This window comes from Nyctereutes procyonoides, unplaced genomic scaffold (assembly GCF_905146905.1).
Source record: "Nyctereutes procyonoides isolate TBG_1078 unplaced genomic scaffold, NYPRO_anot_genome, whole genome shotgun sequence".
NCBI classification, from domain to species: domain Eukaryota; kingdom Metazoa; phylum Chordata; class Mammalia; order Carnivora; family Canidae; genus Nyctereutes; species Nyctereutes procyonoides.
Genome location: NW_026575051.1, coordinates 65,546,145 through 65,572,465, shown reverse-complemented (window position 1 = coordinate 65,572,465; position 26,321 = coordinate 65,546,145). Strand labels below are relative to the sequence as shown.

General features: G+C 37.1%; 1 protein-coding gene across 2 annotated transcripts in view; it reads right to left on the bottom strand.

The window, feature by feature from the left end:
- Nucleotides 1-26,321, bottom strand: part of AFG1L (AFG1 like ATPase) — a 201,770-nt gene that overhangs the window by 10,637 nt on the left and 164,812 nt on the right. For both annotated transcript variants that reach the window (XM_055330283.1, XM_055330284.1), the window contains exons 9-10: nucleotides 22,127-22,197; nucleotides 21,770-21,870 (exon numbers count right to left, since the gene is read on the bottom strand). In XM_055330283.1, the coding sequence (XP_055186258.1) occupies nucleotides 21,770-21,870; nucleotides 22,127-22,197 (172 nt within the window). The remainder of the gene's footprint in view (nucleotides 1-21,769; nucleotides 21,871-22,126; nucleotides 22,198-26,321) is intronic.

Genomic DNA, 26,321 nt, shown 5'->3' with positions numbered 1-26,321 from the left:
TTTTAAAAGGAAGTGTTATTCTTTGCTAAAGAAATCTCAGTGCAGGCCACAAAAGAGGTAACCACATTACTGTTTTCTTTAAAAATGTAAGAATGGAGGTGCCTGGGTGGCACAGTCAGTTAAGCATTCGACTCTGGGTGTCAGCTCAGTAGTGATCTCAAGGTGGTGAGATCGAGGCCCTCCTTGGGCTCCATGCTCAGGAAGGAGTCGACTTAAGACTCTTCCTTTCCCTCCTTCCCCCCAGAATAAATAAATCATTAAAAAAAATAGAATGAAATGTATTAATTGAAGAAGGATGTCTTTTCTCCAAAGAAACCAGCTCCAATAAGATTAATATTAAATACGAAGTTTTTAGTAGGTATCTAACGAGTGTTTTCTTATACTGACTTTGATGTTGAAGTATCCAGGAAGTGACAAACTTTCAGGATTGGTTTGGGTGAGAGATTGGGGGTTTCCTTATTACTCAAAAACGCTATTTTTAAAAATTACATAAATGAGTTAAACAATTGTGGGCAGAGACATGTTAGACACTTTGGAATCATTGGTCTGTCACTTCAAGTCATGTGACCTTGAGCAATCTCTCTGAACCTCCATTTCCACATCTGTGAATGGGGGATCACGGCAGGACAGGTCTCAGGTTTGTCCTGAGGCTTCGCTATATTGACCGCATGTAAAATCTTACGAGAGTGGCTGTCACATTAAGTGCTCAAGAAATGTTCTTTACAGAGCTTGTGTGAAAAGCAGATGAAATGATATATGCATCGTACCCCTCTGGCATACAACGGTCAGATACTTAATGCACAGTAGCTATTCTTTTATTAACCATCCAATAACCACTTTCTGGGCTCACGAGCCTAGGCCACCTCAACAAGCAAATAGTTTAACCGACTCCAGTCTGCTTCTGCCTTTGTACTCAGGAGGTAGAAGCCACTTCCTTTGGTCCTTCCTGCTGTCTCTGGGCCACTGAAATATCTGCCAGCCAGACACCTTGGCCCTCCATGAAGTCATATTTATAGATGCCAAAATTAGTGTCTCGGGCCTGTTCCTCTCACTTTTTTGGTTACTTAGCACCCGGAGTGGTAGAAGGCCCTGGGCCCACAGAATGAAAGGCCCCTACCCCAGCACATTGGAAGTGCTTGATATTTACTGAATGAATTAGTGAATGAATAATGAATAAAACACAATAGAGCCCGAGAAGCCGGCTTGCTCCTTCTTTTATTCCCATTGTCTCCAAAACAACTAAACTACCTACAAGACAAAAAAAAAAAATCCCACTTTTTCTTAGCTGGCGCAAGCCTCTGTTGTATATCCTAGCAGGTATGTAGAACAAGTCTAGGAATATATAGACCAAAATGTTAACAGCAGTCCTCTTTGGGTGGTAATATAAAAGATGATTTTTTTTTGTTATATTTTTTGATTCTCTTCCCCCACCCCGCCCCCTGCTCTCTGAACTTGTATTACTTTTAAACAGCAAAAACAATAATGTTTTTTTTTGGTTGGGGGGGGGAGTGTCATTTTTATAATGGGCATCTTATCACTTATCTCATATGTGAGATCATAACATGAGTTTTGTCACGGACAGTTTCTTCCCCCAAGGTGTTCTTAATCTGTAGAATTTTCTCAGGGACATTTAAGAAGAAAAATAAAACACAAGGCTGAACATATATTTTCTCCTTTACAGTCTGACAAAAGCATAAAGGATGTCATATTTGGGGTAAGACTGGACTTTAGTTAGTTACTTTCAACTAACGCTTCTTCACCCTAGGGTAGCTAGAGAGACTGGGGGTGAGGTAAAAGGTAGCATCTCCCGATAGTTCAAAGTTAGCTCTTGCAGACAAGCACCAGAGTTCCCCAGAGCGAAGGCCTAGTGATGTCAAAACCCACGTCACAGCCCAGGTTGAAATACTCCCTTTTAGATCATGTCTTAACTTGAGCAAATTTCCTCCACGCAAGCTTGATGATTAGTGTGCTGTCAGTATCCCTCTTCGCCAACGAATAAATGCCAGACAGTAGTACCCAGTCCATCTGTACGTGTACACTGCCCTCTGCTCCATGCTGGGTCTCTCTTCTTATGGTCCTCGAAGGGAACCTATAGTAAACTTCATATTCTCTCTCACTTTTATCTTTTATTTTTGTATTTTCCTTTTTTCACTTCTTCACGATTCATTGTGGACAGTTTCCGCTGACCTACGTTCTAGTCCATTGTATTTCTCCTTGGCTGTAATTGATCTACTCTTAAACCCATCCAGTGAGTTATTTTGGTTATTGTGCTTTGCAGGTCTAGAATTTTTTAACGTTTTATTTATTTATTCATGAGAGACACACACACAGAGAGAGAGAGAGAGAGAGAGGCAGAGACACAGGCAGAGGGAGAAGCAGGCTCCATGCAGGGAGCCCGATGTGGGACTCGATCCCGGGTCTCCAGGATCACGCCCTGGGCTGAAGCCGGCGCGAAAACACTGGGCCACCTGGGCTGCCCACAGGTCTAGAATTTTTTATCGATTCTTTCCCAAAGCCGGTATGTCTCTTTTTATAGTCTCTGGATCCCTACACTTATATTTCCAAGCCTTGCTTAAAAAACAAACAAACAAAAAAACCTCTTTGAATATGTAAGCTTGTTTAAAATATGGACTCATAATTCCAAATATCTGGAGTTCCTGATTTTATCATTTATTCTTTTTGTTTGTTCACCACCATGGTGTCTTGTGTCCTCGTATGTTTGGTTATCTTTGTGTATTAGATTTTATCTCTGAAAAGAAATACTTGTAGAATAAAAAATCCAAGTTCAAGGCTTGAAGTACTCTAAGTTATTCAGCTCACTGAATCTGAGCAAAGTCCATGAGAGGGCTGGTTGACTTCTGGTTCATGCTTACTCCTAGCATGCAGTCCTTTGAGGTTCTGTCCAAGCTGGGGATAGTCTACTGGGTCCCCATCCTGGGCTAGCCCTCAACTAGACCATGTTCCCCAGACTCTCTTGCATTTAGGTGTGGCCACGTGATCAGGTTCAGGCCAGTGGAATGTGAAAAAAAGTGATCATGGCTTCTCGATTTGGCCCACAGAATCCTCACATCCTTTACGCATCTTCAGGGTGAACAGAAGGGTTCGGAGGACTTGGAGGGTGGAAGCACAAGGGGGACAGAGCCTGCTTCTGTGAAGGAGCGCATGGGCAGTGACCTGGTCAGCCTACACCAGATGGTGATGTGAGCAAGAAACACACGTTTATTTGGTAAGCCTCTGAGATTTGGGGTTGTTTCGGCAGTTCGCCTAATTCTTATTTCATCCATCTTCCCTCATTGTCCTAATGACAAGGCTGGCACAAATTACTAACAGAGTCCCCCATGAATGGAAGGGAAAATTTTTCTAACATTTCCTACGTGAATAAGGATTCTTGTTCACACAAGATGGTAGCTATCAAAAATTTCAAGTTTTCTTCAGATTATCATTAAAAATTAAATTTTTAATCAGGAACCAAGTCATTTCAAATCAAAGCTGATTTTTTAAGTTATGTTCATGGAGCCAACTTTTCTCATTACAAATTTGAAGAGATTTTATTTAAAAGTTTTGTTCAAATTTAGTATTTGATATATTTAAAATATCTTTGTAAATTTTTCTCTGATTATATTATAAAAATTTAGAAAATGTTTTCATCAAAACATGTAGATGCTGACAAATTGTCTTATCTAGCCTTGTATGCCACCCAAATGATATGTTGCCACAGGACTACTGATGCCCTTTCCTTAGTATTCAGTATGTATGTATGTATGTATGTATGTATTAGTATTCAGTATTTAAATGTGCTTGGGGCATCCAAGTGCATTATAAAGTTTTTCTTAAACAAAATGGTAATTTTAAACCCATTTAAAATATTTTTGGAGAAATGAAGAATGCCTATGTGAGGTTGCCTGATTACAGTAATGGCTCCAATTATTCTTGTCTCCTCAGCCACACTCTTTGGATTGTGACTTTCCGTATCTCCCATTAAGACTCCCATGGAGTCTCCCTAACTCTTCAAACTGGGCTGCACTTCGCTCTACTGTAGGAGACAGGGAGTTCCAGAAAGGTCAGTACTTTCTTGTCCACCTTAGTGTCCGTAGCACCCAACAGACCAAGGAACAAGATCTTGTGCAATACAAGACTAGTGAACCAGCGAATGCATTATCGCCAAGTCTTCTTCAGAATCAGTGATAACTCCTGAATGCTTAATAAATCCGAGTTTTGTAACTAAATCTTACAAGAACTTGGCAAAACACAAAGATATGTTTCTCCACTCTCAGGACCTATCATACCACTAAATTGCATGTACAAGATAGCTACAGCAGTTGCCAAGTATTTATACTTTTGTTTGCATTAGTTGATCTTCTTCCGTAAGTAAACCATAGCATAAGACACCTTCTAAAACCGTAATTAGTATTGTAAATTCATGCATTGTGTCCTATGAATAATTAACGCATATGATTATTTTCGAGTACTGAATGCCACTTCAGTTGGTAGCATCCTTGAGTACGTTATTCTAGCTCAGAATTCAAGTAGCATTATCTAATGCAGATTCTTCTTATGACAGATAATGATGACATTCTCCATCTCTCTACCTGAGCAATTAAAAAGTTTAATAGTCTTTGATGTGGCTGGTTATCTGAATAATTTTCTAAACAGAAACAATTAAAATCCACTTATGGGATGGTTTGTGCATTCTCGACTATTGTTTCAAACTCTTTGTTTCTGTGGAAACCTGATGAGAACTTAAAGAACTTTAAATCTATAATGAGTTTGCAAAGAACATTTGTTTTCCTTAATTACCGGGAGTATACAGCTGGATTATATGTAGTTCTCTAACAAACTTTGAGGAATAAAGAGCTTGTCTGCTGGCTTCTTTCTCCTGTATGAGAACCGGCACAGCTGTCCGCTTTGGTTTGACCCTGGTGCTGAGAGTGGGGATTTTCTCAAAGCCACACCAGTGTGAAATGCACGAGCCTTACCACCGGGCTGCCTTCTGCCCTGCGAGGAGCGGTTGATCCACTTCAGCACACACGAATGAGCTGTCAGCTTGAGTTTCTTTTTTCTCTGCCTGGCTAATGCTTGTTCTGCCACCATTATTTTAGCTCAAGTAGGATGATTATTATTTCAAGCGCTGTCTAGATTATATTGTCCTAAGGGTTACTCTTTATCTCTATAGACGCCTCTTTATAAATTCCTTGTAGTGCTACCCTGATAGCTCCTCATTAAACAAGTATGTGTGGCATCTTGCTTTGTGTATACAGAAATGACAATACCTCATATCTTAAAGAAAAGTACTTTTTAATAGGGAAAAAAAACCCAACTTAACGGAATTAGGATAAATGCGTCCTTTGCAAAACAAACTAAAAATACCACATGAATTTCTTAAAACAACTATGTGCACCAAATCATTAAAGATAATAATTAGAAAAACAAAGCACTGAAATGTGTGTATTTGTAGAGTACATAATTTCTCAAGATGGCAATATGGCCCCTTGCTATGAGAAATCTCAGTAATATGAAGTCCATAACATCCAACTGGGAAATATCTCACCATTCCAGAAAATACTACCATCTCTTATACATTCCGCTTCAGAAGGTGTTTTCTGGTGTGCTGAAGAAAAGTTTTACTGCTTGACTTACAGAGTCTCAAGGGCAGGAGGCTAGTTCTATCCAAAACTACCAGATCTTTATTAAACTCTGTCCCTCAATGGCCAAATAATAATGGTTAATACAGTACTCTTTTGATGGGGGTGTGTGTGTCATATTTTTTAAGAGTTTGTAGAAACAATGACTCAACAAAAAAATCAAAGTGGCAAACCAGAGGCCATTGCACTCTTTTCTCACCCTGACTTGACTAGCTTTGTGTATGTGAGAAGTCTCAGAATTCTGGAGATATCAAATTCTGGAGATTCTAGAACTGACAACTTTCATAAAACACAGACCACATCAAATCAGACTAAGTGCCTGCTATATGGAAAGCACTGTGCTGGGTTTATTCCTAAGGAGTACTTCCAGTTCATTTGGGAAAGAGAAACCAGAACAACTGGCACAAAGACATTTAATGTAGAGCCTATAGCACAGGAAACCAAAATGAAAAATGTGGAGATTAGTTAAAAACACAAGATTAGAAGAATATGAAGAAGGAGGAGGTCATTAGCATCATCATGACTACTAACAAGCACCCCTGAATGTAAGCACCAACACAGCTCCAGGGAAATAGCATAAACACTACAAAAAAATCTCCATGAGATGGTAAGAACTACTGAGATGGATTACACTAACCACCTGGGATTACGTAAACCAGACTATCATTTGTTAACTGATGAGCTGGTAGCTGACTAGGATGGACTGTTCAATTGTTTAATAGACCCCTAAAATGTCAGGGGACTCAAGAGTTGCTCCTCTTGGAAGTGGGATAAACTGGGCTCAACTGTGCCAAAGGAAGCATCTGTAGCACAGATCCCTCCACTCAGAAAGACCCTAAATACTTCCAGAATTAGAAAGTCCTGCCTAAGTATTGTATTCAGCTTAAGTTTTCAGTTAACTATGGTGTGAGGGATAGTGAGAGAGCAGCCTAGAGTCCAATGGTTTCTAAGGCTGAGGGAAATGAACCTTCACAGCCTCCCTCACAGACTTTGGCTAACTTCATCCTAGAATCTGGCTTTACCATGAGATTATTCAACCTGGTGAGACTCTCTTACAGCCCTCATGGTATCTAAAACCTCTGAGTTAAGGTAACAAGGGGTTTGAGTTTTAGATTTTTTTGAAAAAGTTTATTTATTTTTAGTAATCTCTACACCCAACATGGGACTCAAACTCACAACCCCAAGATCAAGAGTCACATGCTCCACCAACTGAGCCAGCCAGGTGACCTTAAGCTTTAGATTTTATAAGAAGCCATGGGCATACTTTGGATTACAAGGTTTTAGTTCACGTGGCTTCTAAAATTTGTTTAGCTTGGAGCCAACCCTAAGCAAACCAGGTTCTAGAAAAACAGGAACTAAACAAGTTAGTTGAAACAATGCATTATATCAAGCATTTAGCGTAACAAAAGAACCCATTTTCTTCATATCTAGGAACACAGATTGCACAACACTTTCAAAAACATACCATATACTAACATGAGTGTGTGTATAACTATTTTCATTGGTTAGTTTTTAAAGAGTTTTTGTTTAGAAGGTACTTAATGTGATCCTCTACTGATAATTAACCATACATAACTAACTCATTAAAACCATAAATAATGAAAGAAAACTTATTTCAGTTGCACAAACAACTCTTTCTTTGAAATGACTCATCCAGATATTAGCAATCCAGCAGACACTGAAAAAAATATTGGTGAGGGCAGAAAAATTGCCCAATTATTACTAGAATTATTTTACAAACTCATTTCTTAAAACAATGCTATAACAACCTGCTTCTAATTTCGCCCTGGCAAAAAAGATTTTACTTAGCTAGTTTAAAACAAATGGAAATTTAAACATCATTATTAATGCGTCAGACATTACAATACCTGATTGTATAGACTACAGAAGGTAATAAATTATGTGGCCAAAGCTGAAATATGTTCCTATCCTGTTTTCTATTTTTGAATATAATGACTTAAAAAGAATGTATACAGCAATGATGAAGTAATTAATAACATGATTCTACCAAATTCATTGAAACCAGTAGCTGAAGACTAGCACTGGATCATTAACATAATCAAGCCATCCTGAGCATCTCCTCAGTAGAGGGCAGTATTTGCTACATCTCAGTTGGAGGAAACATAAATTCGCCTGGCTGTTAAGATCTATCCAGAAGAAATTTGAAAGATTACTCCCAAATTAGGTTCTACACCTACATGTGCATCTGAAAAGAAAGGTCCATCAATGCAAACTCTTCCTTTGGAAATCAATGTGAAGAGGCATAAAAAGTGATACTTAACACACTACAAAGTAAGAAGAGGCTTTAGAACAACAATTATCTTAAATTTGAGGATGATGACTTCTGGACATGTTAAAATCTTAACAAACGCAGAGATTTGTTATTTTTGTTTTGCTTCTCCTTGTGAGAGTTCCTTGGGTCTCCCTAATCCTCTTAGATGTGGATATTTAAAAAGCCTAATCAGAGTTAGAAGAGAAGTGGATATCAAAGAATTATTCTTCCTCCCACTCTTTTGCTTTCCAAATCATGGAAATACTTGGTGAAAAATGCTAAATCATCTTCTAAAGATATTAAAAAGTTAATGAGAGCAAGGCTGAATGCTTCTCTGTGCTGCTGGATACACAAAGGGCCGAACCCTTCAAACTGAGTAATAGAATAGAATTTTTTACTCCACCTTCTTACCAAAAAGACAACCTTGAATTATCTGCTGCCCAAGTTTTATTAAAATATATACCATATCTGTGAAAGGCCTGAACATGAGTCTACCCAATCTCTAAGCATTTATCCAATCTCTAAATGATTTCTCTGGATCAAGCCTGATAATAAACAGAAAAACTTACTCATAAAGTGCTTTTTTAACCTCTATAGCACTTGCAGGGTCATTTTTCATTCTGCCCCTAGCTTGCATATAAGGATCTGTGCAAACAAACTGGTCGTGGCAGCAGGAATAGAGCTGAGAAAGTGGTCTGCTGGCATCTTTTGGAAGTCCCTGTATGAAAGGTCCAAGTGCGACAAAGACTTTTACTTCTGATTTTTTTGTCTTCTAACTTACTGAACATCTTTCCCCCATTTGACTGAGAGAAAGCTGACAGCTGATATAATTGTCCAAGAGCCTTGTAGAAGTTTATGACATAGATTTATATATACTAACTTTTCCATTCTAACTTATTCTCTATTTCCTCTTTGCCCTGCTTTTTTTAAAAAAAAAAAATATACATAATTCTATTTGTGGGTGTACATATACTTTTTGGAACCAAGTAAGGTATAAACAAATACATGCCTGAATTATTCTTTTTCTATTTATTATTTTTAGAGATGGGGGGGGGGAGCAGAGGGATAGGGAGAGAGAGAATCTTAAGCAGGCTCCACGCCCAGTGTGGATCTCAATGCCAGACTTGATCTCACCACCCTGAGATCATGACCTGAGTCAAAATCAAGTCAGGTGCTGAACTGAATGAGCCACCCAGGTGCCCCCTTTTTTCTTACTTCTTTTTAAAACTTTTGTTATTTAGTTTGCTTTTCAAAGGGCATCCAGTGAAATAAATGTAAGAACTTCTGATACTAAACAGCAATACCCTCTTTTGTTAGTTAACTAACTTAAATGCAATTGTATGTGAAATCTAAAGCACAAAAAACACCAAACTCATCGAATAAAAACAGATTTGCGGTTACCAGAGATGGGGAACTGGGAGGAGGGGAAATGGAGGAAGGTGGTCAAAAGGTACAAACTTTCAGTTATGAGACAATAACTTCCTTTTCTTTTTATCTATATGAGAAAGTAGATGTTAACTAAATCTACTATGGTAATCATTTCACAATATCTGTAACTCAAACCATCATGCTGTACACCTTAAACCCTTTAATGGGGAACATATGTCAATTATTTCTCAATAACACTGGGCAGTATAATTTTTTACCTTCATGTAAATGTGAATAATAATTTACATTTTACAGAATTTCTCCATATATATTAAGGCTGGAAAACAATAACCTAATAAAACAGATGAGGTTATTAAGAGCAGAGGCTTGTATATATGTCTACTAAGACCTTCTACAAAGTAACCTCCAAATCCCAAGATGTTATCAATCTAGCAAATTACTTCCATTTTAAAAAAATCTTCAAGGGGGCACCTGGGTGGCTCAGTTAAGTGTCTGCCTTTGGCTCAGGTCATGATCCTGGAGCCCCTTATCAGGCTCTCTGCTGGGCATGGTGCTTGCTTCTTCCCCTCTCTCCTCCCTGCTTGTGCTCTCTCTCTCTCTCTCTCTCTCTCTCTCTCTCTCTCTCTCAAATAGATAAATAAAATCTAACCAAAAATAATCTTCATGACAATGGTGGGAAATTTTAGTTGTTTCTAATGTAACTTTGATTTAGCTCTATTTCCTTCCACTAAATCTCATGATAGGATTTTCCAATCCCATCTACACCCCTCATCTCTTCCATTTCAAAGTCAGTTCAGGTGATTTCATTGACTCCTTTCAACTTCAAACTAACACATCTCTACTTTGGCTTCCAGATTTGGATCTTCTGTCTTAGATTTCCAGTTGTTTGTAAGTCCCCTTCTCCTACCTCAGGTATCAGTTAAGGGTCCTGCCATTCCACTTGTCATCCAAACTAAAAACATCAGAGCCCGAGGTGGCTTGTCATTGGCCCTGAGACCTCTCTCCATCCAATCTTACAGATTTCCCTCATATTCATCTTGCTCTTTCTATCTATCATGTATACTTGTTTTAGGGCACAATTGAGAACAGAGATTCAGTTCAATCTCTGTTTGCCACAAGCCATGGACCCGGATGAGGGACAGCATCAATCTTAGAGGAAGGGCCACATAAAGGCATGATTTGCTCACTTAGCTCCATGCCCCTCTTGGGGAGCTTTATCTAGTGTACACAAAGGCTCCACATATGGTAGCACCAGTGCCAATCTTATGCAACTTTACCAGATTATCCAATATAGATCTGTTAAAAAAAATAATGACTAGTTTGTTTTATGCTGATGAAGGTTCTCGTTCAAACTCTACCATCTGGTATGCAAACCCCTTTATATTGACTTCAACCCATCTATCCTGCCTGAGCGCATTCTACTCTCCTACATACAATCTAAATTCCAGCCATGACCCTTAAATTCTCTGTTAAAAGAATTCTGGAATATTGGGTGTTTCTTCCTTTCAGTAGTTTAAAGATGATATTGCACTGTTTTCAGGTGTTCATTGCTTCTGATGAGAGATCTTTAATCATACCGTTGTTACCCTGGCTGCATCTTTAGTTTTTATCAGTTTGACTATGATGGGCCTAGGAGTTATTTTCCTTGTATCCACTAAGGGTTTGTTGAGCTCCTGGGATCTATGAATTTATAGCTTTTCTTAAATTTGGAAAAACTCCAGCCATTATTTCTCCAAAAATTTTTTTCCACCCTTTCTCTCTTTTCCTTCTAGGACTCCAATGATATAGTTTGATGTCTGAAATGATTTCTTCTGCCATAAGGCTCTGCCTTTTTTTCCCCTCTGTTGTTCAGATTGTTGCATAATTTCTATCGGTCTATATTCAAATTCACTGACTCTTGTGTTTTCTGCAATTTGGTATTAAGTACATAAAATAAACTTCAAAATTTTTAAGTCTAGAATTCTCAACTTTTACTTTTAGAATTTTCACCGGGTTCTTTTTTATAGTTTTCTCTGCTAAGATTTCCTATTTGCTTATTCATTGTCAGTATATTTGTCTTTACATCCTTGAGTATAGATATAAAAGTTACTTTAAAATTCTTGTCTCTAATTCCAACAGCTGTATCTTCTCAGGATCAGTTTCTGTCATCACTTATCCTTTAAAGTGGATCAGATTTTCCTGTGTCTGTATACAACTAGCGATTTTGGATTGTATTTTAGATAATGAATGATATATTGTTGGAGACTTGGAATTCTTTTATATTCCACCAAATATGTTGATTTTCTGCTGTTGCCATTTTAGCAGATAATTAACTTGGCTAGTCTCAAACTCCAAACTGTCTCCTTTGTGACAGGCAGCAACTGAAATCTCTGCTGAATATTTTTAGTCTTAGCTGTGCCTATGTAGTTCACAGGTTAGCTCAAGATTTGGGCAGTCTCTGTGAAGAATTTTGGGCTCTTCCTCTGTGGTTCTCTCTCTTTCCACAATTTTCTTATTTTCCAGATGCTATTGTCACTCACTCTTTTCTCATTCCTTAAGCCAGGAATATTGCAGGTTTCTATGAAGTTTTAGATGTTCCATATGAGAACAACTATGATCTGTCCTCTGGCAAAAAACTATAAAAATAAGAAATTTATCAGTGTCAATCCCTTCTTTCAGTGTTGCCAGTGCTCCACTTTCTCCCTGCTTTTGGTTGCTCAACAGTGCCTTCCAGACAGTTATTTCTTAGATTTTGCCCAGAGTTAAAGCAATGATATAAAGGTGGGTTGGGAACACCTCAGTGGCTCAGTTAGTTAAGCGTCTGACTCGATCTCGGCTGAGGTCTTGATCTCAGGGTCATGAGTTCAAGCTCCACGTTGCACTCCATGTTGGGCATGGAGCCTACTTACAAAATAATAGTAAATAAAGGTAGGTTGGTCAAATCGGTGCTACTCTATCATTAATGGAAGTAGAACCCTCCTGAGTCTTCAATTTTCTGAACATACTTTGTAATTTCTTACTTCTGTGTTTTTCATAAAAACACAAAACCTCAGGGGAAGAAAAGATCAAAGATTGCCCTCATGATCCCAATTGCTACCCTCACACTCCCTCCCTCTTTTCCCATACCAGCAGAATCTTCAACCCTCCAGCCCTTAAGGCCTACTTCCTCTTTACCTACTTCATGTTGGTACCCTCTATAGCACCTAGAACTATACCAACCTTCCATTATGTATTCAGTAAATATCTGTTGAATGACTAGAATGAAGTACTATATAATATAGAAAGGGTTAAGCTCTGTTACCTTACATAAAAGGTCACAAACAATTATGTAGCATGTTGGTATATTTAATCAAGTTTTCCCTCTTGACAGGAGGGCATTCTGAGGAGGAGATACTCTTTGCTGATTCAATGGAACATGGTGGTGAAAGTCACAAACTTTCCTAGAGTATACTGCCCTACTGATCATTCTATTACCTTATGTACCATGATCCTGCTCAATCTAAAATGACTTTATGGATCATGATAAGAAATCTTATTTTCAGGCAGCTCGGGTGGCTCAGCGGTTTACCGCTGCCTTCAGCCCAGGGTGTGGTCCTGGAGACCGGGGATCGAGTCCCACGTCAGGCTCCCTGAATGGAATGGAGCCTGCTTCTCTCTCTGCCTGTGTCTGTGCCTCTCTCTCTTTCTCTCTCTCCGTGTGTGTGTGTGTCTCATGAATAAATAAATTAAATCTTTAAAAAAATCTTATTTTCTCTGCCTGATTTTTATGGCAGATCTAAGATTTTCATTCTTATTTCCCTTTTCTAACATGTATTCTGTTGTCATTAGGCAAGTATCTTCTGTTCCTCCTGAAACATTCAGGGTTTAGCTTCAGATCATGGTTGAAATACTTTCACTATGCTCATCCAAGTTCTTTTTTTTTATTATTAATTTATTTATGATAGTCACAGAGAGAGAGAGAGAGAGAGAGAGGCAGAGACATAGGCAGAGGGAGAAGCGGGCTCCATGCACTGGGAGCCCGACGTGGGATTCGATCCCTGGGCCAAAGGCAGGCGCTAAACCGCTGCGCCACCCAAGGATCCCGCTCAACCAAGTTCTATTCACCTATCAAAGTCAAGATCAATTTCCTTCTTAAATCTCATGTCTCCTCACAGTCTTCCCAATCCTCACTATCCTTAATTTTAACTCCTGATGTATTCATTGTATGTATTAATGAGCACAACTCCTCAAAGTAGACTGTTACAGCTCAAGCAAATGAAAGAAGTTAGTTGATCACATTTCACGTTTTATGGATAAAATAACCCAGAGAGGTTAAGTGATCTGTCCAAGGCCACTCAGCTACAGAGTATCTGGATAAGATACTCTTGATTCAGCTGGACCTCTTTCTATCCTACATACTATTTGTTCATGCTATTTCTTTTACTAAATTATGAAATCTTTGAAAGAAACTTCTTATACTTCTTTTATATTCCCCATAACATAGTAGTATAACAATGTGGATGCAGTTAAGAAACAGTTGCTGGCCACTGAATCATTGTAACAATCTTGGAAAAGGTGGAATATTACACAACATATATTTCTTGATTAACAATAAAAGATAAAAGAGCTAAGTAACATTTGACCCTAAAATACACAGAAATCTTACAATTTTTGATACTATAATTCTAGTTTTTCTCAAAATTTTTACCTGATTTAATATCTTCACCAAGTTATTTTAAGAAACAAAGATAGTATAGTCTAACAATTCTCAAACTTTTTTCCATAAAGTACATTTCAAAGTCACAATATATCTAATAGGATATATCTTACTAATATTCCAATTAGCATGTTCTAAGTAATCACCAATTGAGTCAACTGATCTAATCCAGGGGAAAGGTACTACGGACTATATCAAATCACGGATTTTATGGTGAGAAATAGAAAAACTTGAAAATTAAAAATCAAAGAATTCCTTAATATATAAAGCTTTTTGTTAAAGAAGAGAAAGAGAGAGAGCACCAGTTGGTAGGTAAGCATTAGAAAAGTCATCAGTGGGCAGCCCCGGGTGACTCAGCGGTTTAGCGCCACCTTCAGCCCAGGGCATGATCCTGGAGACCCGGAATTGAGTCCCATGTCAGGCTCCCTGCATGGAGCCTGCTTCTCCCTCTGCCTCTGTGTGTGTGTGTCTCATGAATAAATAAATAAAATCTAAAAAAAAAAAAAAAAAAAAAGTCATCAGTGTTAAAACTTAAAGAAAAAAATCAAACAAGGACCTTTAAGGTACTTATAGTCTTATTAATTGATTGATCTATATTTCCTCAACACTTTACAAGTCTTTTCATTGTATAAATCTTCTGTTTTGAGAATATTCCTTTTATTGTCCTCACTTCGTAGGTGGAGAAACTGAAGCACTGAGATGTTGAGTTACTGTCCCAAGATCACACAGCTAGTAGGTGGCAGAGTCAAGGACTTGAACTTCTTGGTACTCCAGGAATCAAAAGGTGTAGTTTAGGGTTATAATATATTTATTATTAAATCCAAGTCAGACCACTTACTTTAAAATTAAAAACAAGTTCTAATTTTAAAAAGCTAATGATCACTTTAATTTTTTAAAAATTAATTCATGCTTCTTAATCATTTAGCAGGTAAATGGCACATTACTCTTAAAGACCAAAGTAAATATTAAATATTGGTTTGTCATACTTTCTTACAGAAGTGATCTTAAAAGGGGGGATCCCTGGGTGGCTCAGTCGTTTAGCGCCTGCCTTCAGCTCAGGGAATGATCCTGGAGACCCGGGATTGAGTCCCACACCAGGTTCCCTGCATGGAACCTGCTTCTCCTTCTGCCTGTCTCTCTCTCTCTCTTTTTCATGAATAAATAAATAAAAAATCTTAAAAAAAAAAAGAAGTGATCTTAAAGGAACACACAGAGGTGTCTACAACTACATTTAATCCTCAAAATAATTCTACTCCTAAGACGGAATATATTGAAGGTGTACGGTTCTCAGCACATTCATTCTTCCCTTGAGATACTCTGGGAATCCCTAGGGGCTTTCTCTCCATTACAGAGACCAGACACATATTCACAGAAATGAAAATAAGCTTTCTCCCTTGGAGAAGCTTCAGACAGCTGAGTCTAAGTCATCAAAGGCTTGCAGAGTTTAAAATCCATAGCCATGTACTGCATCTCCTAGGGAGCTGATCTTGCCCTAGTTTGGGAATAGAAGGTGAGCAAGACTGCTCAGCCTCACAATGTGCACTGTAACAGAAAACTTGTCATGTGAAGAAAGTAGGAAGGTGTTCTCTCAACCCAGCTTTTCTTCATTCCTTCTGATTCTTTTTCCCCCATCCCCTACCTTTACATCATGGAAATAGCCACATTCCGAGTGGCTACAGTTTTCAAATTTCTAATCCAGCCTTGTTTTATGGGCATTTCTGTAAAGTTCTTTTTTCTTTTTCCTTTTAAACCAACAAAATACAGAGAAAAACATAACAACTTATAACCCAATATATAGTTATTTCCTTGGAAGATACAAATCACCATCTACAAGTAGTAAAATTGATCCTTCAATTCAACTTTCAATCTTGCTTTATCTTGAAAAATGTAAATAACACATAAAAATGTTGTTTTAGCTTATTTAACAAAAATATGGGTAATAGTAACTATGAACTAAATTCCTAGAACAAACAATGAACAAATTACTATTTATTTCCAGCATAACTTTCTTGACAAAATAGTGCATCTCACGATTTGGTTGTTCAACTACATAGAAAAATATTTTTATAAAAATATTTAAGGATTTCATCAGGCTTTTCAAAATCCTCTTAATTCATAAATATTTCAATTATTTTCTTTTAAAGCTTTTATGGTGCCATTATCCTTTTTTTTCTTCATCAAGTTGGCCAATTTTTATTTGTCAGTGGCTTTGCATGGATAGGTTTACTTTTATCTATCTTGTTATGGTGAGATATTTACTACATCAGACAAGCACTGAATGACTGGCAAAAGACTTTGAAATGATAGGTGGGGCTAGGTACTAGTATTAAGCTGTGAGAGATGTTTGAGGAAGGGCTACATTTTTAAGTGGTCAGTAATTTGTGACTTTTTTCTTGTTATGATAATTTTGCATTTCTTTTTTCTTTTTTAGAGAAAGAGAGTACATGTGTATGGAGTGGGAGGAGGGCAGAGGAAGACGGAGAGAAAGAACTTTAAGCAGGCTCCATGCCCCATGTGGAGTCCAACGCTGGGCTTGATCTTAGGACCCTGAGATCATGACCTGAGCTGAAATCAAGAGTTGCACACTTAACTGATTGAGCCAACCAGGCACCCCAATAATTTTGTATTTCTTTGCAACATTATAACTGTGGCAATTCAGATACTGAATACTTGAATGAAGAGGACTCTTGAAATCATTCAGTTTCAGATGTAACCTAAAATTCTTAATTAATTATAATTATCTTCTGAGCCAGGCTAAATAGTGTAGTAAACAAAAACCACTTAGTAAAGAAAAAAACACATCCAACCCCAAGTGAAAAAGCAGGCATCTGGTATGTCTGGGACAGTCCCAGTTTTAGATGGCACAGATTTCTAGGAGGCTCTTAAAGCTTAAGGCTCATTCAACCACACCCCGATACCACCATGAAACAAAACCTCTGGCAAGAAGTGAATGGGTTGATGGTCTGTAAAGATTATTTTTGAGCCATGGCTCCTTCCAAGAAAAAACAATATATTTACAGATTTATATATTAGGTAGATATTGGTATGAGTGCCATCATAGATAAAAGAAGGTTTCATAACTGTAAGCCACTGATGTATGCCATAAGTAAAACTAAAAAAGCCCAGATTATTCCCCTTTTCTCACACCTCTCTCCCTCCCTGCTCCAAGAACATTTCCTCAAATCTGCAAAATTAAATTTTGGAAAACCTGACAGCTTCCTAATTCTTAAACATTTTTTTCTGATGAGACTCGGGATGATATTAAAGAATCTAATGCTTTTATATTATATAATTAAGTGTGTCAACACTTGGAAGAGCTATATAAACTCAGTCAACCAATATTTTCCAATAACCACTGCATTCATTCATTCTCTTACAAAATCATGCATGACAAAAGATTTAAAGTTCAAGAAGGAGGGGTAACCTGGGTGGCTCAGTCAGTTAAATGTCTGCCTTCAGCTAAGGTCATGACCTTGGGTCCTGGATAGAGCTCACATTGAGCTCCCAGTTCAGTGGTGAGTCTACTTCCTCTCCCTCTATCCCTCCCTTTGCTCATATTCTCTCTCAAAAAAAAAAAAAATCTTTAAAAGAAAAATAAAGGTACAGAAAAATTCATGGATTTTAATATTAATAGTATATCAAAAATACACTGAAATTGTCTCAGATTCTACACTGTAACCAACATTTTAAATCTACTTCTTGTCAAGTTTCTTTTTTTTAATTTAAATAGACTCCTTTAGAATAGTTTTAGGTTTACAGAAAAATTGAAAAGATAGTACAGAGTTTTCATATACTCCCCAATCCAGCTTTCCCTATTATTAACTTCTTACGTTAGTATGGTACATTTGTTACAATTAATGAACTGATATTAATATACTATTAATTAAAGTCCATATATTGTTCAGATTTTCTTACTTTTTACCTAAGGTCCTTTTTCTGTTCCAGGCTCCCATCAAGGATACTATATTACCTTTTATTCATCATTAGAGGCTCTTAGGCTCCCCTCTGCTGTAACAGTTTCTCAGACTTTCCTTATTTTTGATGATCTTGACAGTTTTGAAGAATACTGGCCAGTTATTTTGTAGAACGTCCCTCAACTGGAATTTGCCTGATGTTTTTCTCATGATTAGACTGCAATTATGAATAATGGAAGAAAGACCACAGAGGTCAAGTGCTATTTTCATCACATCGTATCAAGGGCATAAACTATCAATATGAGTTATTGCTGTTGATGTTAACATTGATCACACCTGTCTGAGGTAGTGTTTGTCAGGTTTCTCCACTATAAAGTTACTCTTTCCATACTGTGTTCTTTGGAAGAAGCTTTCTTTCTTTCTTTCTTTCTTTCTTTCTTTCTTTCTTTCTTTCTTTCTTCTTCTTTTTTTTAAAGATTTTATTTATTTATTCATGAGGGCACAGAGAGAGAGAGAGAGGCAGAGACACAGGCAGAGGGAGAAGCAGGCTTCATGAAGGAAGCCCAATGTGGGACTCGATCCCCTAAGTCAAACACTCAACTGCTGAGCCACCCAGGCGTCCCTGGAAGGAAGTTCTTATTGAATTTTCATGTAGCATCAAAAAAAGAACATCCACAATTATCTGAGAAGGCTATTAAAATATTTTTCCCATTTATAACTACATATCCGAGACTAGATTTTCTTATATACTTCAACATATCATAATAAACTGAATGCAGAAGCAGAAAGGAGAATGTCCCTATCTTCTATTAAGTCAGATATTAAAGAACTTTGCAAAAAATATAATGTCACTCTTCCTACTAAATTATTTTCACCTTGGAAAATATTATTTTTCATAAAAATATTTATACTAATTTGATGGGTTGAATATAATGGGTTTTATTCATTGTTATTTTAAATCAATTATAAATACTTGAAAATTTTCTGTTTTAACTTCTAATACATAGAGTACATACTGAGAGAGAACCCATTAAACATTACCCATTACTGGGTTCCTCAGTAATTTTTAAGAGTGTAAAGAGGTCCTAAACCAAACAGTTTGAGAACCACTGGCTTTAGGGTTAAGCTTTTGTAGACCAAAAATGAAAGAACCTTGCTCAAAGAAAGTGAGCCAAAACTGAATTCTAAAGGCTTAATGAGTAAACTGACTATACCTAAATTTTCCTTATTGAAAAATGTAATTTTTACACCTGCAGAAAATTGTTTCCTCAACTGATAACTGTGCTCACAAGTAACTATTTGCAAGAGTAGTTTGTTATTTGCGTCTTAAAAATAATGATAGGTAGCCAGGTGTGTTTGTAAAAAGTCTAAGCAGAGAAATATATCAGTTGATGCATATGCATGCACGTTCACATATGCAAGTTCACTGTCAACTTCTTTCTTGTTTATTAGCTTTCTTCTTTGGTTTTTAGTATTCAAGGAATGGAGATCCATCAGATATGTGTTTTGGCCTTCATCTATTAATCTTGATTGTATCATATTAGTTTATATGTTGTTAGACTTATAACTGTACTTAACAGTATCTCTTGGGGAATTTTTAAAAAACACTTTGCTTCTCTATCTCTATTTTATGTTTTATTTCATTTCATGTATTCCAACTGAAACCACTGGTTGGGAACTACTTCTGGTTTGTGTTCCGTGCCTGGTACACTCTCAGTAAATACTAAAGGATGAATAGCTTTTATCTCTACTATTTGGCCAAGAGTCAAGGCTGATGGTGTTTGGATGCCAACAGTGGTGATTAGCATCAGGGAATAAGGGCATTAATCACCAGAACTGAGGCAGCCCAGGAATCTCCCTGGCCCTTTACCTTCCCAGCAGCAAAACCATTCCTGCAGCATTGCAGCATTGCTAATTTATGTGTGCTATTTCCCAAATATGCTGACCTGTGGCAATACCATGTCCAAATAAGGCAGCAGCCAGCCTGGCTGAAGCATAGGAGACAGGTACAGCAGAAGTAAGATTACAAAGAGCTTAGTAGAGAATGGATCAGATCCTTATAGGAAGCATGTGAATCCAATGTCAAAAATTATCCCTAAGTCTTTTTGTCCTCTTTCCCTCCTCGAATTCCTCATCAACCCTTAAGTTAAACAGTCATAATCTTGGTGTTGAAAGGCATTTTGAAAGTCATCTCATCCATCTGTTCAAGCAATCTTGAATCCTCCCTACAAACTCTAGTCCTTTAGCTGCTTTGCAATTTATGGCATGCAGTTAAACGTGTGAGAAGGAATTTAGGAGACATGCAGTTAAACATAACATTTCAACACACATACCTGGACCTAGCTTGTTTCACACGGGTCCCACAAATTATATAAAAAGGGTGTAATAAAATCTTGTGATTGATCTATACAATAATTTGATTTAAAAAGGTAAGATGTACACTAGTAATCTTTTACCTGAATTTATTTAATTGTTCTAAAACTTTGTAAATAAAGGAAAAAGAATTCTCTGCAACAGTCTTCTTCCCCACCACCTCCTCAGAGTAGACTATAAAGATTTGGGCCCTGAGTAGTGGCCTTTTCCCAGCACTAGGTATCTCCTGAAATAATGAACACATAAAAAATAAAAATACTCAGTGTCTGCTCCAAGAGACCATCTATGCCCAACAGGTCTGTCCCTCCTCTTTCCTCACTGGGTCCGCTTCTGTGGAAGAAAGAGGAGCCTCATCTTTTCAATATACTCGATTTTTCTCAAGTTTATTTCTCTAGCCAAGTGAGTATAACTTAAATGGAAGCCTTAATAGGTTATTAGGACCTTGATGAAACCCCACAGAAGTGTGACGGGTACATATTACCCAGGATGACTTTCACTACTACCAAGGATAATGTTTTTTGCCCTGTAAGAGGATCTTCCTTGATCTTAAACCTTACTGATTTGAAGTGCTTTATTTCTCTAATAACAATTGCAGATTAGATTCAGCTCTCTGGTTTAAAAACTACAAATTTACACGGGTTAAAAGTAATCAAGTCATTTGCTTTTGAGAAAAGTACTCACAAAATGGCTGGCAGCTATAAATAAAGACTTACTCTTCCCCCTCACTGAAAAACAATTTTTTTTTAGTTATTTTAAACTTAAAAAAAATAAAAAAATAAAACTTAAGATAAGTCAGAGACCACTTACAGGACAGTTGAGAAATTATGCTTAAAGTTATGTATAATTTGGATTTTTCTCAAGATTTACAGTCAATAAATATATTGAACATCCACTGAGTAATGAGAATTCCAGAGCTTTTAAAAAACAGATTCATTCATATCTATAATGAATTTGCAATCAAGGACTTTCTCATATATATGAATGTACGTGTCATATACATTTTTTCTGTTGAATATATTATTATATAATATAGATGACAAAGTTATAGAAATTCACTTTCTTCGTTGCCCAAATAGATCAGAAATGACAATCACAGGTGGGCTAGAAATTCTTTCATGTCATGCTTCCTTAAATCATAGTAGTATTACTTCATCTTCTTTGCCCCACACACTAACCTCACCTCAATTTAGGAAAACATAATTTCTCCTATGTTTGACTTTCACAAAACATCCCTAAAGCTGATTTTTGTTTTGCTTCCAGCAACAGTTGATAGTTCTCTCTGTATTTCCAATTTTGCTTTAGCATCCTTCTAAGTGCGAATTTTGAGCCAATGTCTATAAAAGGCACATGACATATACAGATGAGTATTTCCCTTCGTGAGCCTTTTAAATCAGTTCTGACTCTTGTGAACAGTATTTTAAAATCTGAAATACGCAGAAAGGAAAATATGAAGTATTTTAACATGTGAAAAGGCCAATGAGTCTGGACGTGTCTGGATACTTACTCTCTCACACAGCTCTTCAAATGTGCAGTCGGCAACAGTTCCACAGGCTTTATTCAGCCGCAGCTCTCTGCCTTGCACTTTTAGAATCCTTGGTCTAGTTACTATGGGAACATGAACAAAGACTCAATCTTGTCTGGATAATTACTATAAAATTCATCTCTTACAGATAGGAAATGCATAGCTTGATGAATAATAGCACATGATTCAACACATAAATTAGACAAAATGCTGATACAATGACTGCCACTTGAGCGTGGCATCAACCCATATACAGCAATGGAACTTATTAATTGGTCAGTGGAGATTGGGCATTGTGTTCTAAATGTATTCTCTTTCAAGAGAAATTAACTTACGTACAATCATTTTGTTTCTGAGCCAGCTCATCAAACAACTTATCCATGACAGCCTCCACATCAGCTTCACTTGTGCTACAGTGAAAAGAATAATAGAATATGAAATTAATAACACTTGAAGCCAACATCAAACAGCTGCCTGAGCCTGCTTAGCTTTTTGCCCATAAAAAAAGAGAACAGGATGTTATGCTCTAAATACAAACATTAGATTTGGAATACACTTAAAAGCAGAGAATATTAACTCTCAGGTAGATGATCCTGCCCTATTTGCATACACTGAAAGACTTCTGTGCTTCTGGCTGTTTCCAGTAATGAGACGATACAGGCAGAGTAAATCCATTAATACTATGTGTACACAATGAGAAGAAAGGCTTCTGGCTCTCTCTTGCATGCAAAACAAGAGCAAATAGACAAGGCAGTCAAGCATCCAGCAAAGTATCCTTTGAAATCTCTACTGAGAGGGTACATGTGAAATTAAATATTGAAGCTGCTTTAAAAAAAAAAAAAATCCAGTCAAGCCACTGACTGAGAGGATCAAACATCCAGAATTAAATTACCAGCTTCGAAATACCGACTTGATCTGCACATCAATAACTTTATCAGACTTTGCGTATAAGGACAATTACAGACCACACAGTTTCTCTCAAAAGTGTCCTTGTCAGAAATTCAAGAAACTCTCTCCTTCTGTGATGCCTACCATTGCAGCTACCAAGAAGTTAGTCTCATCAAAGAATCCTTTGTATTCTAATTACAAATCACCATATGGTTTAGGGAACCCACATATACAAACGTGATAACACTGTGCCCTTTTTTCCTATCACTTTTTTTTTAAAAGAGGGATTTATAAATTAACTGTCAATAAAATAAAATAACTGGCAGAAGAAATAAATGCTGTTAAAAAAAAAAACTTCAACTCTACATACAAACTTACACAGGATGACCTGACGATATGCTTGATTTTGATATACAAATCACTCTTATCTAGGTGTGGAAGCAATTAAACTCAATTCTGGACATTCAGCTTAATAAAGTCTTTTTGAAAACTAATATAACAAATTATTTTTTCTTTAAGTTTAAATGAAACTAAACTCATTTCTCCCTTGAGATAGTTACCAGGCGGCAGGCATTTAACACACAAGTACCTACTTCCTAATGCTTTTAAAATGCAAGACAGCACATGGTCATTATGAAGGGTTTAGAATTGCCACCTTCCGGGGGATCACCATTCCACCTTGTAGATCTCTTAAAAACATCATCTGCAATGGTTAACTTTGCAGGGGAAAGCTATTTGACATTTGAATAGGGTAGTATTAAAATAATAAAATGATACTACAGAAAGCGATTGTAGAGACAAAAAAAAACAATTTTAAAGGTACAAAGAAATCACACAAGCCAATGTAAATGCCAATGCCCATACCAAGCACATGTATGTTTAAATGGCTTTGCCAACATTATTCTCAGGAATTCATTTGGTATTGTCTCCACCTTATAATGGTGACATAATCACACACAACCATTGGAGAAGCAAAGGTACTTTTTAAGGGATATAAAAAAGAAGGAGCAAATCCAGCCACCCAGATTATCTGCTGGCTTGCAGAGAGTTAACTTCTCCTTAGGATAGGCATGTTACCCAACAGAGAGGGAGAAATGAATTCTGAAAAATAACCAAGAGAGAACATGGTTACATTTCTCAAAGCACATTTGGTGAATAAACCATTACTAACAAACTTCCTCAGTAGTGATTTCTCTTTTACTCTGTGCTCAAATATACCATAATGTTAAAATGTGGCTCACGAGACTTAGGTCAGGCCGCATCTTCTATATTATCTATGAAATTACTATATATGATTTATTTCACTTACAGTGAAATTATATGTGAAATAACACAATTATCTTTATTATAGCAGTATCTTGTGAAAATTCTATATGGGACGCCTGGATGGCTCAGTAGGTTAAGCATCCGACTCTTGATTTTGGCTCAGGTCATGATCTCAGGGTCGTGAAATTGAGCCCCATGTGGGGCTCCACACTGAGCATGAAGCCTACTTACGATTCTCTCTCCCTCTCCCTTTGGGCCTCCACCCCCACCCCTGCACACACACGCTCCATTTCTCTCTCTCAAAAATAAATAATAAATAAAAATTATATTAAATTATCATAAAAAGTTACTCAGATGTTACAACTTGCATAATTAAAATTTTACTGGTGTTAAGTGGCCTAAAAATAAATACTCACAGAAGTAGTTCATGTAACTTAAAACTGAGCAGCCTGTTTTCTATCTAAGCCAAAGTGTACTTGACCTCAGGGAGTGAGTTCTGTTGACCGCTTAAAGGACAGAAACCTCAGCTTCTAATTGTCTTAAGAGCAGAAAGGGGCTACTATGTACTTTGTTTTTATTAGATATATTTATATTGCCATGAGAGAAATGAGGATGCTATGAAAGAAATCCTTACCAGAAATGAACTTATTCATAATCTCTTACCAGATAATTTACAAGAAAACAGTAATCTTCTCACCCTCCACTCAGACCAGATTTCCCTACAAGATGATGCATCAATCAGAGCTCATTAACTTTTTTAAGGATGAGAATTAGAAAAGTAAAAATAGAAATTAAAATTTACCTGTTCATATTAGTGTAAAAGATTCAGTTTTACTCATTATACAGGTTCATGACTAGTTTAAACATCTTTGAGTATGTTTCATAATTCTAGTAAAAAATTTAGGTTTCCATGTGAACTATTTCCACGTGTTACACGGGGAATAACAAAAACTATATTTATCAAGCAGCTATTGTGTAACAGTTAGTTTACCTATACTTTCCCTACCTTTCCATGTAGTATTTGTTATTATCCCATTTTTACAGAAGAGAAAACTGAGACTCAGAGAATTAAGTCTTCATATCTAAGATCCAAACATATAAAAATTTAAATTTTCTGTTTAGTAGCATAAAATTGGTACAAGATTTCAGGGCAACCAGATAACATGTAATAAAAACATTTAGGACCATATCACGCAGCTATTCCACTCATAACAATTTCACCTATGGAAATAATAATGGTTAACAACTACAAGGATGTTCGTAGTGACACCTCCAACAACAAAGAAACAGGGGAAAAAAAAAACCACCTAATGTCCCATAATGGGGCATGAAGTACATTTGAATACACTTACACAATGAAATACTGTGCAGTTCTTAAGTACAACTTTCCCCTCTTGTCCTGGAAATGTGATTAAGGTCCAAAGTTGATGGCTAGAAGTGCTTGGTGCTCCAATTTCTAAAGTTTCTGACTGGGTTCAGACTCCTACCTCCATGGTTAAATAATGAAGAGAACCAGCCCTATTCCAAATGCCACCCCCTCCTCCACCATCCCCTCCTCTTTACCACACCACAGTGTCTTTAAGAGGAGGGGAAAGGGGATCAGAGCTCTATATGTGCAGTATTTGTGATAAGAGCCTTTTTCTTCCCTTCTTCCCCTTAGGATTTTTTCCTTCCAGTTGACTTCTAGTTTCATAATGTTGTGGTCAGAAAAGATGTATGGTATGACTTCGATCTTTTTGAAATTTTTGAGGCTTGTTTTGTGACCTAATATGTGATCTATTCTGGAGAATGTTCCATATGCACTTGAAAAAACATGTATCTGTTGTTTTAAGATGGAATGTCCTGAATATATATGTTATATTCATCTGGTCCAGTGTGTCATTCGGTCCAGTGTGTCATTCAGAGCCACTGTTTCCTTATTTATTTTCTGTTTAGATGATCTGTATATTGATGTAAGCACCCTCCCCTTAGGAAAGGAGAGGGTGATTTACCCTACCCCAAAGACAAGTGATGGGAGGGAAGAGTTCTTTAAAAGACTCACTTGGAAAGATTAGGGGAGCCTCAAAGAAGAAAAATCTGGCATTGTTGTCCTTAGTTGGATGAGTAGGACCTTGGCAGATTGAGAAATCAAAAGGTAGGAAATGGAGGCACCTGGGTGGCTCAGTGGTTGAGCATCTACCTTCAGCTCAGGTTGTGGTCTCAAGGTCCTGGGATCAAGTCCTGCATCAGGTTCCCCACAGGGAGCCTGCTTCTCCCTCTGTCTATGTCTCTGCCTCTCTTTCTGTGTCTCTCATGAATGAATAAATAAATATCTTTTTAAAAAAAGAAATTGGGAGATGTGGTGCTAAGCAACATGAAGCAAGCCAGTTCTCACTAAAAA